This window comes from Pelobates fuscus, chromosome 3, assembly GCF_036172605.1.
Source record: "Pelobates fuscus isolate aPelFus1 chromosome 3, aPelFus1.pri, whole genome shotgun sequence".
NCBI classification, from domain to species: Eukaryota; Metazoa; Chordata; class Amphibia; order Anura; family Pelobatidae; genus Pelobates; species Pelobates fuscus.
The window spans coordinates 74,347,387-74,361,209 of record NC_086319.1 but is presented as its reverse complement, the minus strand read 5'-3'; the positions used below and the strand labels follow the sequence as shown (position 1 = coordinate 74,361,209).

The window sequence follows — 13,823 nt, the reverse complement described above, 5'->3', positions numbered from 1 at the left end:
TGTGAGTGTGTTTGTCTGTTAGTGAGTGTGTGTGTCTGACTGTGTGTGTGTGGCTGTCTGCCTGTGTGTGTGACTGTTTGCCTATGTGTGTGTGTGGGTGTATAAATAAATTTAAAAAAATGTGTTAATGTGGATGAGTGTGTGTGTATGTTAGTGTGTGTCTGTGTCTGTTAGTGTGTGTCTGTGTATGTTAGTGTGTGTCTGTGTATGTTAGTGTGTGTGTGTGTCTGTTAGTGTGTGTCTGTGAGTGTGTTTGTCTGTTAGTGAGTGTGTGTGTCTGACTGTGTGTGTGTGGCTGTCTGCCTGTGTGTGTGACTGTTTGCCTATGTGTGTGTGTGTGTGTGTGTGACTGTCTGCCAGTGTGTGTGTGTGTCTGTCTGTCTGTGTGTGACTGTGTGTGTGTGGCTGTCTGACAGTGTGTGTTTGACTGTTTGTCTGTGTGTGTGTGTGGCTGCCTCTGTGTGTTTGGCTGTCTGCCTGTGTGTTTGTGTGTGGCTGTCTGCCTGTCTGTGTGTGGCTGTCTGCCTGTGTGTGTGTGTGTTTGTGTGTGACTGCCTATGTGTGACTGTCTGGGCAGACTAGATGGGCCGAATGGTTCTTATCTGCCGTCACATTCTATGTCTGTGTGTGTGTTTGTGTGTGGCTGTCTGTGTATGACTGCCTGAGTGTGTTTGTGTGTGTGTGTGTGTATGGCTGTCTGCCTGTGTGTTTGTGTGTGACAGGGTGTGTGGGAAGGGGTAAGGAGGGGGGGACGGGAAGGGGGGGCGCTGTGAAGATTTTTTGCACAGGGCGCCCAAATGCCTAAGGCCGGCCCTGTGTAGATCAAAGTGGGATGCTCATTTACACTTTTACCATGTGAACAACATATAAATATTCACAGAAATTGTTAGATTAAAGTGTAATTCTATTAGTTTGCTAGGAATTTGGGTTACACAGAGCAAGGGGATATTCCTTTCTCTTTAAAGTGAAATCATTACATTTTTAGTAATTTTGATGCTGTTAATGATGCAGCAGTACCGCTGTGTATTTATGTCTTCCCTAGTAGACAGGTGCCGATTGGCAAATCCAGACCTGGGGAAAACTAAGAATAATTACAAGAGCTCTGTTTTTCTTTGTTATTATTGCCAAGGCCTATTAAATTTGAAACCACTGTACAATTCAAGATGAATACTATTTGATTTTCAAGTTCATTCTACTCAGACGTAAACATGACTTTTTGTAGGTGCGACACTACGGCAATGTGTTTCGCGAAAGGCTGTAAGTTCAAATTTCAACAATTTGTATGTGTTATACCAAAAGCAACAAACTGAGTTTTCTATAACCGAACTTACATCACACGTATCAAAAGATCGTTTTATTTCTCTAGGTCTGGGCTGAATGCAAAAGAGATATTTTGTTTACTATTATATTAGCATTTAAATTGTGGTTGTCTGATTCAAGCAACAGTGAATACAGAAAGCAGACAATGACATTTACAGAAATTATTGAGCAAAAATCTGATTATATTTGTCTTTTCTTGCTAAAAAAAAAATCCAACACACGTCGGACAGTAAAGCATTGTATAATCACAGCCCTAGAATGCAAGAGCTTATTCACTGCACTCGGACTGGAGTTAACGAAAACCCAGAACTGTGGCTGATATGAAAAAAAGTATCTGATAAGTAGCTGATATGGACAAATTCTCCATATCAGCTGTAGTCGCAGCTTTGAAATTTTAGCCTTAATTTTGCCTTTTCAATTTAATTCACAACAATTAGAATTTTACTGAATTAACTGCACATAACATTCTTTATTTGTGACCATCCCATTTTGTGTTCTGTTTGCTAAATGCAAATATATATTTTGAAAGAAAAAAACTGCTGGTTGATGAAAATTAAAGTAACACCCCCAAGCACCATAACCACTACAGCACACTGTAATGATTATGGTGTGATGTGTCCCCTATTGTAAGTATTCAAGCCATTTTAGAACCAAGCACTGCTCCCCGCAGTTCTACGTCCAACAGGGAGCTCTCCGTCTGAGCCAAGCCCTGCGGTGCAGTGCGCTGCAGTAGTTATGGTGCCTGGAGTTTTTTCTTTTAATCAGTATTAAATTCTCGAACTAGTTTTTACAACCTGTTAAGGACAGGGACCAATTATACTCAGACGCAGTTTGACAGCAAACATCATGAATTTTAATTTATTTTTTTATGACAGAATACGCAGCAAAATTTGGTACCAGGGGGAAATAATTCAGAAAATTCTCAAAACGTAATTGAGTGTTTTTGCATGTCCAGTGATAATAATATCCACAGACACCATAACCTCCCTCATGTGATTCAATTCCCACAATTTATAATAGAATTGATATTGTTACAATACATGGATACAGTGTCACCGTCGCTCAGTGATAGTCTTACCTGCTTTGTAAAGTTGTAGGCTTTTCACCTGTGTGGGTTCCACAAAAACAGCTTTTCCTTTTTTCACGGAATTGCCCATTCTGTAGACCTGAAACCATAATTTGCCGTGTCAGAGTGAGGCCAGTCTCTCTGTGATCTATTAACACTAACTGCCTTGTTGACCTCAGTTAGATACCAAAATGATCAAGCAAAAAAAAAAGAAAGCTTTCCTCTTCCCCCCCCCCCCCCTCTTCTTCGCTTACTGACATTAAACCTTTGAACCAGAAACCAAAGCACATCCACAGCTTAAAAAATGCATTACTTCCTGACCTGAAAATTATTATACTGAGCTACCTGATAAAAATAGAAGCATGCATTATATTGCCTCAGCCGGTTTCCCAGTTTAACGTTTCATGTTAACATTGGTTACAGGATCCACGGATACAGCGCATTCAATATAATTACAAAGATAACATGTCAGTAGCATGGTGTGTGGCAGGGGGAACAAGTTTCAGTCACATTAATTGCTTTCTTAGACGTTGGTAGAGAGCGACATCTCCTGGTACAATTCGTTCCCTGCAGGAAGAAATCATTTTCAAACCAGCAATTAAAATCTGTAGTGGAAAGGATGGCATTTAGAATTCTGCACTATGTTCTTGAGTGCAGATGCATGTCTGTAACTTTTCCCCAAAACTGAGGCAGGGTTATTCAGTAACGTGTAGACAGCCACTAGAGGTGCTTCCGCCGTTATCACCGAGTTAAACTCGTTAATAGCTCAAATAACTCTCATTGAGAGCATTTAATTGGCGCAGCGTTATGTTTTCCGTGCATGCACATTAGGGGGAAGCATTGGATGGACTGAGATCATTGAGACCGATGATCTCAGCCAGGGAGGGGGAGTTCAGAGCACAACAGGATGTAAACCTCTGCAATTGGGGGGTGAGTACCTACATAGGTAGGGGGACACTATACAAATTGTATTCCTAACATTATAGCGTTCCTTTAACTAATTATATTGTTCAACTAGTAACAATGTGGCTCATATAACTGCATTCTTGCCAGGATTCCGTGAATCCGTGATACCTGAATTCACAGACTGACTCACTCAAAGATAATCCGTATACTGGTCCTTAGAATGGCCAGGTTAATGAACAATCAGACTCAGTATAACAAGCCATGGTCAAATGGAGTACAGAAGACAGGATAATCAATATAACAAGCAGAGGTCAAAGGAGTACAGAAGACAGGATACACAAATAGAAAAGAGCCAGAAAATATCACAAGAGAAACGCACCATTGGGCTACAAAGAACCACAACATGGCAACAAGGAATGGGAAAGGTAAGTATATATAAGCATCCCTTAATTCTGGTTGGTCCAATTCCACTTGGAATAGTCCACTGTTCGTGGAGACTACTTGACCTTTCTAAACTGACCATTTTTATGAGTCAAATTCGGTCTACCGAATTCCGCGTCCAGTTCGTAGAATGCAGAATTCGGTAGTTCATTCGGTCACATATATATGCCAGAGGGGTCCGCAGCACCCATAGCCAATGAAATCTTGACAATTCTAGTGGCAAATAAAAGAGTAGAACACAAGGTGACATTAAACATGTCCCTTCTGTCACAATGCACACTACTCTATCATAGTAGTGGTTGCAACTTGGTCCTGGGGATGAAATTGTTAAAAGCACTATTTCTCTGCACTAGACCGAAAATTAATGATTAAAATATTCCACTTAACACCACCCTCGCCACACTTAACTCTAAAGTCAAAAGCTACCATCACCATGACATTTTTTTAAATTGCCTACTACCTTGGTTCCCAAAGGAAATTAAATTACACAAGCCACAAACACAAGCTAGCAAAATATCTATGTAATCAAAAATGCTATCAGATGGGACTCTTCAGTCCATGTGAGTCTTTACTTGGCAAAGGCAAAATTTATTAAGGATTATTATAATTTAAAAAGAATTAAGGATTATAATAATAAAAAATGTTTTTAAAAAATTGTGACAGGACGCACAAAAGAAACTTAGATGACAAACAAATCATTTTACAGCAGCAACAGTTAAAATAAAAAGATTTGTATTCCGCAGACTTTATACACTTTTGCCCCATCTTAGTGTAGCGGTACTTACCTTCTCCAGGGGCCGGCCGCGGTCCTCTGTTCTCGCCGCGCGCGGTCCTGCTTTCGCACGAGCCACGCGCGGCTCATCCGACGGCAATACCAGAAAGGCGGGCAGTGACTGCGAGGAGCGGTCACGTGTCCCGCCTGACTCTAAGAGCGTGCCGCGTGTCTCGGGCGCGCTCTTAAAGGGACAGTGGGATCCGAAATATGAAACGGTCTACCATTGGCCTCTGTCATGCCACATTCCCCATACACTCACGTTTTGGGGGCGTGGATATGACAGGGGTCAATAAAATTGAATACTAGGGTATTCATACTCACCTTTTCCCTTAGTACCTTGCCCTATCGTGGTTTCTGTTCAGTTCCCTTTAGTGCTTGTATCGTTCAGTTGTGTTTTTTTGGTGCTAGATCTTGGCTTTGTTCCTGACTCCGTTTTCTCTTTATCCTTGCTTGTCTTGTTCGCCGGTTTGCTCTCCTGTGTACCAGTCCTTGGCTTGTTCTAGTTTACGCTGTCTCTCTGTCCCCTTGACCTCAGCTCGTTCTGGACTCTGTCTTTTCTTGTCCATGTCTAGTCCGGCCATTCTAAGGTCCGGTAAGACGTATCTTGTTTTCTTGCCTCTAGACTATCTGGACTATTCTTGCGTGTTGGGGTATATTACCGTGACACTTAGCTTTCTGGAAGGAGGTACAGGAAGGAGGAAGGCTTAAAGCAGCACTGTCAACGTTTGAGTGACAATGCCTCTGGAGGTCTGATGACCACTAGGGAGAGATAAAGGTGTGTTAACTTACCGGAACCTTTCCTTTTAGGGCGTCACCATCTTGGTCCGGCGTCGTCCTCCTTGGCACTGATGTCACTGCTGTACAGCATTGAGGTCTATGAGAGTATAGCATTGAGGCTAATGGGGGATCCTGCAGGATCCTCCATAGACACAGCCAATTTCCTGCAGCCATCACTGGTTCCACCTTGTGTCCAGAAAAGTCAAGCGGAGGAGACATTCAGAGACAAAGTACTCCCTGCTTTGTCTCTGTATACCTCTTAACTGGGTTAACTAGGGTAACTTAAGCCATTGGAAGACGAGACTTGGGTATGTCTATAAACTTGTGTTGTTTTCAATAAAGGTTGTTCTCCCCTTCACTATGTATAGCCTGGTGATTAGGGGGTTGAGCTATAAACACTAAAACGGTTCTTCTTCCAGCTAGAGGGAAGTTCAGCTGAATTATCCAGTCGGGATATCGGAGCTCTGCTACAGCCCATTTTGTCACAAACTAAACACCCGTGGTTATCTCCATGTGTAGGAGTCGTGCTAGTTCCCCCTTCTCCCTGAGGAAGAAGCTGACAAAAAAGATGGCAAATCAGGCTTGGCGATGACAGGCGACTCAGTATCACCCAGGTCGGTTGCACTTGTGTAAACCTGTTGTATTTCAGCCTTGGTTCCTGTTCCTTCCAAGTGACCTGCTTCTTTAAATGGCCATTTTTACTGTGTTTACTGCAAATCATTCACTCTAGGTAACTTCAGCTGTAAGTAATCATCTTGAGTATACGTTTAAACCACACTCTTACTCTTCCTTTCTGCTCAACCTCATGACATTAAACTTTGTTGCCAAACTCCTCTTTTTAAACTTTTGTTCTTTTCACCAGAATTTCATATATATTTTATTTATGTGGATACAAAGGACACAATCTGTTTGAATGACATACTTAATGATTGTGCACGGTTTGCCTCGTTGCTATAACAGGGATAATCCTAATCTATTCAATTCCCTTTCAAGCTTATTATATTGCTTGCTGAATCTTGGTTTGTGTTATAGCAAAGTATCTACTTATTGTTTATAGGCTCAATTGTCACAGTCTGTGCAAATATCTGTAAAAACAATGCAAATATCTCTAAACTCCAAAGTAAAAACATTTTATTTATTTATAAAGTTCTTGTGTCTTCCCATTATTGCAAAATACATCATAATCACCAGAAAATGCCACACATATTGATCGATCCTGAATGTCTAAATTTATTAAGTATGCTTATCTTTAATACAGCAGGAACAGTTTGATTAATTTAGACAGTATGACCCTCAAATCTGGTAGTATTATACCAAAGATGGTAAGTTCTTAGATCCATTGCACGCAGGACCGTCGCTAGCCGACAGGCAAAACAAGCAACTGCTTGGGGCCCCAAGCTGGCCCGGGGCCCCAAGCAGAGCCGGCAGGGGCATGCGGTCCTGGGGGGCCCGGACTGCTCAGGCGTCCGGGCCCCACATTCAGTGGGAACATACCGGGTCGCAGGGGGCCCTGCGACCCTGGTATGTTCCCACTGGGCCAGCCTCTTCTCCTGGGGGGCCCAGCAGCCGGTCACCTCAGGGCCCCCCAGAGGCTGGCCCTGCTGACACCCGGCGGGCGCGCGAGGGAGCACTCTCCTCTGGGTGCTTCCTCTTCAGCTCCCTCGCGCACCGTACTGATGCCGGAGCCGGAAGATGACGTCATCTTCCGGCTCCGGCATCAGTATTCAGCGCGCGAGGGAGCTGAAGAGGAAGCACTCAGCCAGGGAGAGTGCTCCCTCGCGCGCCCGCCGGGTGTCAGGGACAGCCAGTTTGGGGAGGACATTTCAGTGAGTGGGGGAGAGGGAGGGAGGAAATTGGAGGGGGGAGAGGGAGAAAATTTGAGTGGGGGGGGGAGGGAGAAAATTTGGGTGGGGGAGGGAGAAAATTTGGGTGGGGGGAGGGAGAAAATTTGGGTAGGTGGGGGGAGGAGGGAGAAAATTTGAGTGGGTGGAGGGGGAGGGAGAAAATTTGAGTGGGTGGGGAGGGGGGAGGGAGAAAATTTGAGTGGGTGGGGGGGGAGAGGGAGGAAATTTGAGTGGGTGGGGGGGAGAGGGAGGGAATTTGAGTGGGTGGGGGGGAGAGGGAGGAAATTTGAGTGGGTGGGGGGGGCGAAGGGAGGACATTTGAGTGGGTGGGGGGGGGAGAGGGAGGAAATTTGAGTGGGTGGGGGGGAGGGAGGAAATTTGAGTGGGTGGAGGGGGAGAGGGAGGAAATTTGAGGGAGTGGGGGGGAGAGGGAGGAAATTTGAGGGAGTGGGGGGAGAGGGAGGGAGGAAATTTGAGGGAGTGGGGGGAGAGGGAGGGAGGAAATTTGAGGGAGTGGGGGGGAGAGGGAGGGAGGAAATTTGAGGGAGTGGGGGGGAGAGGGAGGGAGGAAATTTGAGGGAGTGGGGGGGAGAGGGAGGGAGGAAATTTGAGGGAGTGGGGGGGAGAGGGAGGGAGGAAATTTGAGGGAGTGGGGGGGAGAGGGAGGGAGAGGGAGGGAGGAAATTTGAGGGAGTGGGGGGGAGAGGGAGGGAGGAAATTTGAGGGAGTGGGGGGGATAGGGAGGGAGGAAATTTGAGGGAGTGGGGGGATAGGGAGGGAGGAAATTTGAGGGAGTGGGGGGAGAGGGAGGGAGGAAATTTGAGGGAGTGGGGGGGAGAGGGAGGGAGGAAATTTTTGGGGGGGAGAGGAAGGGAAGAAATTTTGGGGGAGAGGAAGGAAATTTGAGGGAGGGGAGGGAGAGGTAGGAATTTGAGGGGGGAGAGGAAGGGAGGACATTTGAGGGAGGGGAGAGGACATTTGAGGGAGAGGAAGGAAGTTTGAGGGAGGGGGAGAGGAAGGAAATTTGAGGGGGGAGGGAGGAAGGAAACCTGAGGGGGGGAGGGAGGAAGAAAATTGGAGGGGGGAGAGGAAGGAAATTGGAGGGGGAGGAAGGAAATTGGAGGGGGGAGAAGGAAGGAAATGAGAGGGAGGGGGAGAAGAAGAAAATTGGAGGGGGGGGAGAAGGCAATGAGAGGGAGGGGGAGAAGGAAATTGGAGGGGGGGAGAAGAAGGAAATTGGAGAGGGGGGAGAAGAAGAAAATTGACGGGGGTAGGGGGAGAGATTGACATCCATTACACACACACACAATGCACCCCTTGCACACAGAAAAACACACAATGCATTACACACAGACACACATACACAAGCAATGCATCCCTTACACACAGCAACACACAATGCACCCCTTCCACACACTCAGTGCATCCCTTACAGCAGTGTTTCCCAACCCAGTCCTCAAGGCACACCTACCAGTCCAGGATTTAGGGGTGACCCAGTTGTGTCTAAGGTGTTTTTTCTTTTTTTTCTAAAAACCCCTTAGACAAAACTGGGTAATCCTTAAATCCTGGACTGGTAGGTGTGCCTTGAGGACTGGGTTGGGAAACACTGCCTTACAGACACACACACTGCATCCCATACATACACAAACTCACCTTGCAGCCCTTACATATACAAACACAGATTCACACAATGCATTCCTTACACACATCAGGACACCCCCCCCCCCCCCCCCCCACACACACACACACACCCCTGTGAGCAAACTCATTGGTGGAACATGAAGGAGGACCCTGGGACCCAGACCTTGAGCTGTGTAAATGGCCCTCAAAAAATGGAGCTGCTTCCCGTTCTCCCAGAACATTGATTTTTGTGACCACAGTTACAAACCGCCTCCAGAGAGCCTGTTCTACACCAGACCAGTGGAGCCAGACGGCAGCTGAAGCCCATCATCATCCTCATCTGGTTGTAAGTAGGCAATCTAGTATATTATTCGTGGCACTAATCTCTAATTTACCTCACATTAAAGGGACACTATAGTCCCCCAAACCACTGCAGCTTAATGTAGTGGTTCTGGTGTCTATAGCCTGTCCCTGCAGGCCTTTTATTGTAAACACGGCGGCACTGCAGCACTGTGTTAGTTAACATGGCAGATCATATGGGTGGGGCACTGTGATGTCACATGGGGGGGCGGCAAACTTTACTTTTGCCTAGGGCGGCAAAAATCCTTGCACCGGCCCTGCAGACACTGCATCCCTGTGGGCGGACTCGGGGGGAGGGGGGGGTGCAGGCGCCGGGGGGCCCAGACCTTGAGCGAGCATGTGGGGGCCTCCATGTCCGTTTTGCTTGGGGCCCCCAAATTCCTTCAAACGGCCCTGATTGCACGAGGGTATGCAATACATCTCTCAGATACGTGCCTAATTTTTCAGATGTTTTTGTACCTTATTACAGGTCCTAAAACAATGAAATTCTGTCTCTTTCACCCCACACCTCTAACACAAATCTCTGAGTTTCAGCTGGAATTGTTTGACAGGTGCATAATATGCATGATTTACAACTCACAGGTGCAATACGTGGCCATCGGGATTGTAGTCTGGTAAATGCTATCAGTATGTCACATGTATCTAGGGCGAAACAATGAGTCCATTCCCACATATCTGCACCAAGTGTGGATTGGTCAGTTGATATTGTTCTTTACTGTAACATTCCGTAGTATGTTTACAGCCTCATCTCTCTATTTCTCTCCCAGTTAGTCCAACGTCTCTCTTCATCTTTCTCAGTTTTCCCTTGTCTCTTCAAAAGTCCTATTACTTTTAGTTTCAGTTCAATTGTGTCTCTCATCTTACTCACTTGTGTCTCCCCTCATCCTCCAATTGTGCCTCTGCTCTACCTCCCACTTGTTCTTCCACAATTCCCATCTGTGCCTCTACCCTATCTCATCCACATCTCATTCCAATCACGTGTCTCGACCCCAAATATTTCTCCCCAGTCCCTCTGCCCCACCTTACCCAAAATATCTCTATCTACCTCACCCCAATCCTCTAACATGTCTTTCCACCAGCTGCCATTTTACCTCTATCTAGGTGTTGAGTGAAAGCGACTGCATTCTCATGCAATGGATCCTTACCATCTGTGGTATACTACCAGATTTGAGGGTCACACCCTCTAAATTAATCCACACTGTTCCAGCTGTATTAAAGATAATCATCCTTAATAAATGTATCCATTGAGAATTCATCAATATGTGTAACATTTTCAGGATATGGGATGCCACTTCCTATGCCCGCACCTAGTGCTGTGCCTGGAGAGGAAAGAAGAGTCTTGGCACAGAGAAAAGGAACGCTCCAAGTCACAGAAATTCCCAGTGCCATGGATTGCTGTGGTCCTCACGCCATCTTTGGGCCTGCACCTGAAATAAATTACTCAAAATATTACTGCAGCAGTTGGGGAGAACTTTTTTAGGTGTGATATGTTAATCCACCACTGTCTCTATCACTTCTGAATATTTTGTAACAATAAAATGTTAATGAAAAACTTAGATTGACTTTGTTAGAATTTTATGGAAATTCCAATTCAATCAAAATATTTCCCAAGACAAATTAGACAAAGCTGCAGATGACAAAGGATCAGCGGCTTGCATTGTTATCTTTTGTCAATTCCCAGCAGATTTTAATAGCAACTAGGAAAAATGTATCTGCTCACATATCGTGCAAGTAGTTCAATGCAGGATTATGTGGCCTAAAGGCTTTTCCAAAGAAAGAAAGTGTTTTAATCTCACGCATGCTCAAGTAGAAGGAGATTTACATACAAAGGTAGCAGCACCTGCAGGGAAGAGCTTCAGGTAAGTAAATCTCCTGTCTGCTCAGCTCAATGAAGTGGTCTGAGTGCCAGGTCCCCCTAGATTTAACCCTGCAGTTGAAAACGTCTTATGGCAGGGCTAATCCAGCTTCTAGTGGCCGCTTCCATGATTTTCAGTGAGAAAACCACACTGAAATTTCAAATAAAATCCCCATAGGAAAGCATTGAGTAATGCTTTCCTATGGGTGGGTTTGAATGCGCGAGCGCCTCTGCCCACGCATGCGCATTCGGCTCCACTCGGGAGCTGCCATCGGCAGGGGAAGGAGAGATCACCAGCGCAGAGGGAGCCTGGCGCTAGATTGAGGTGGGTGGCTGAACCCTTTAGTGCCAGGAAAACGGGTTTGTTTTCCTGGCACTATAGGATCCCTTTAATGACAACTTGTTGTACTCTATCCTTCAGCCAATGCTCTACCCAAGAACAAGAAAATTAATTGAGAGCAATTTCTTTTAGTTTGAGGACTAACCTATTGTGAGGAACCGTCTAAAATGCCATGGCAAAATCCAAGTAGATCACATCCACTGCAACACCCTGATCTATACTTCTACTTACTTCTACGTAGAATGCAATTAGGTAAGTTTGACATGACCTATGTTTCATAAAACCATGCTGATTTTTAAATATAGGAACAACATCTGCCTTCCTCCGATCCGTTACAATTCCAGAAAAAAAAATCTTAAAAGATAAAAGAGGTTCACTTATTTTCCCACTTAGCTCCTTAAGTACTATTACATAGTACGCCATGTTTGTGTTTGCAGGAGTGTGTGTTGTGTTGGTGTTTGATTGCTGGGATGTCTGTACATGTACTGCCACATACATACTTACACATTTACATACACATTAACAAACAGAAACACACTGACACATTCGAAGTCATATACACACTAACATATACACATAAAGACACACAAACTGACACAGATACACACATGTTGACACACAGATGCACACACTGGCACATACAAACACAGATACACATACCTTGACACACTGACACATACAAACACAGATACGCACAGACAAACAGATAAACACAACTTGGCACACACACACACACACTGACATACAGATACACACACTGGCACATGCACTCACTGACAGATACACTGACACATACACACACAGGCACACAGATACATACACTGGCACACAGATACACAGATGCACACATCTTGACACACACTGGCACACACACACACACACACAGATACACACTGGCACACAGATACACACACTGGCACACACACACACATTAAAAAAACACTGGCACGGAGATACAAACATTGACACACAGATACACATACTGACAGATACACATACCTTGACACAATGATACACACATTGGCACATACACACACTATCAGATACACTGACAGATACACATTAGCACATGCACACACTAACAGACACACAGCCACAGATACACACACACTGACATACACACAGACACATGAGTTGCCATTTTACTTTAAAAAAAAAAAAAAAAAACATTATTCTATTTTATTTTACCTATTTTACCTGGCTTCTGAGTTTTATCCGGTTCCAGTGAGACATTACTCCAAAGAATCCTAGGTGGGGATTATCCCACTCAAGCCCTATACACTGAGCAGTCCGCCTGCTCATGTAAATGTGAGTAACCACTTTATATTTTATTTTCTGCTTTCCTGATTTCAAATAGAGAACACTATTGCTGTTCCTTTTTATTTCATATGACCTTCCCTCAGACAAGACATCACCTCACGTATCATATAAGTGGGAATTATACCACTGTACGCACTTCATACTAGAGATAGTCCATTAGCTCTATAAAACATGAGTAGGATCATATAATGGGCCGGGTTAGGTGCTGCAACCATTTGGCAGTGTGACCAGGCCCCTTTAAAGTGTGCAGAGAGTGCTAAGAGGAAGTAACTATCTGTCACTTCCTACCAGCCTACAGACCGCGTGGGTTTGGAGCACAGAGGCGAGGTACAGAGAAGGGAGGAGGGAGCACAGCAGGCAGAGAACCTCAGACTCCCATCAGCAGCAGCCAGCCCCATAAAGTCACCTATCTGCAAATAAAAGGTATGGAAGCAGGTGGGTGGTTAATAATATGTAAATTGTGATTTGTGTGTGTACCAGTGTGCATGTGTAGGTATGTGTGTCAGTGTGTATCTGTGTGTGTGCCAGTGTGTATATGTGTGCCAGTGTGTGTGTGTGTGTGTAGGTATGTGTATCTGTGTGCGCCAATTTGTATCTGTGAGTGTCAGTGTGTATCTGTGTACATGTGTGTATTCCAGTGTGTGTAAGTGTGTGTGCCAGTGTGTATGTGTAGGTATGTGTGTATTTGTGTGTGTCTGTGTGCCAGAGTGTTTATGCCAGTGTGTGTATGTAGGTATGTGTGTGTCAGTGTGTATGTGCATGTATCTGTGTGTGCGCGTGTGTGTAGGTATATTTTTGTTTGTGTGTTAGTGTGTATGTGTGTGTATGCCAGTGTGTGAATGTGTGTGTGAGTGAGGGGGGGGGGGAGTATATGCTTGTATGTGTGCCAGTGTGTATGTGATTGTGTAGGTATATATTTGTATCTGTGTGTGTGCCGGGGGAGGGGCAAAATAATTTCTTGCACTGGGCCCTCTTCTCATTAGTTCTGCCACTGCTTGGTGGTGATGTGGACTCATCCACGGCAGAGAAGTGGAAAGGCAAAAGAATTGTGCAGCATATATCTGCTCCCTTACACTGTGCAGGGCTCTTTAAGAGGCCCAGAAAGGTGTGAGGGAGGAGAGACACACATTATTCGGTAAAGTGTAAATTGTCTGGAAGAGAATTAGACATTTTATGTTGAAATAGTTGAACTGAAAACA

General features: G+C 45.0%; 1 protein-coding gene across 1 annotated transcript in view; it reads right to left on the bottom strand.

Moving 5' to 3' along the window:
• TXNRD1 (thioredoxin reductase 1) overlaps positions 1 to 2,595 on the bottom strand; it is a 103,662-nt gene extending 101,067 nt beyond the window's left edge. The window contains exon 1 of the mRNA XM_063445188.1: positions 2,399 to 2,595. Coding sequence (XP_063301258.1) covers positions 2,399 to 2,477 — 79 coding nt within the window. The 5' untranslated portion in view covers positions 2,478 to 2,595. The remainder of the gene's footprint in view (positions 1 to 2,398) is intronic.
• Positions 2,596 to 13,823: the final 11,228 nt, after the last annotated feature.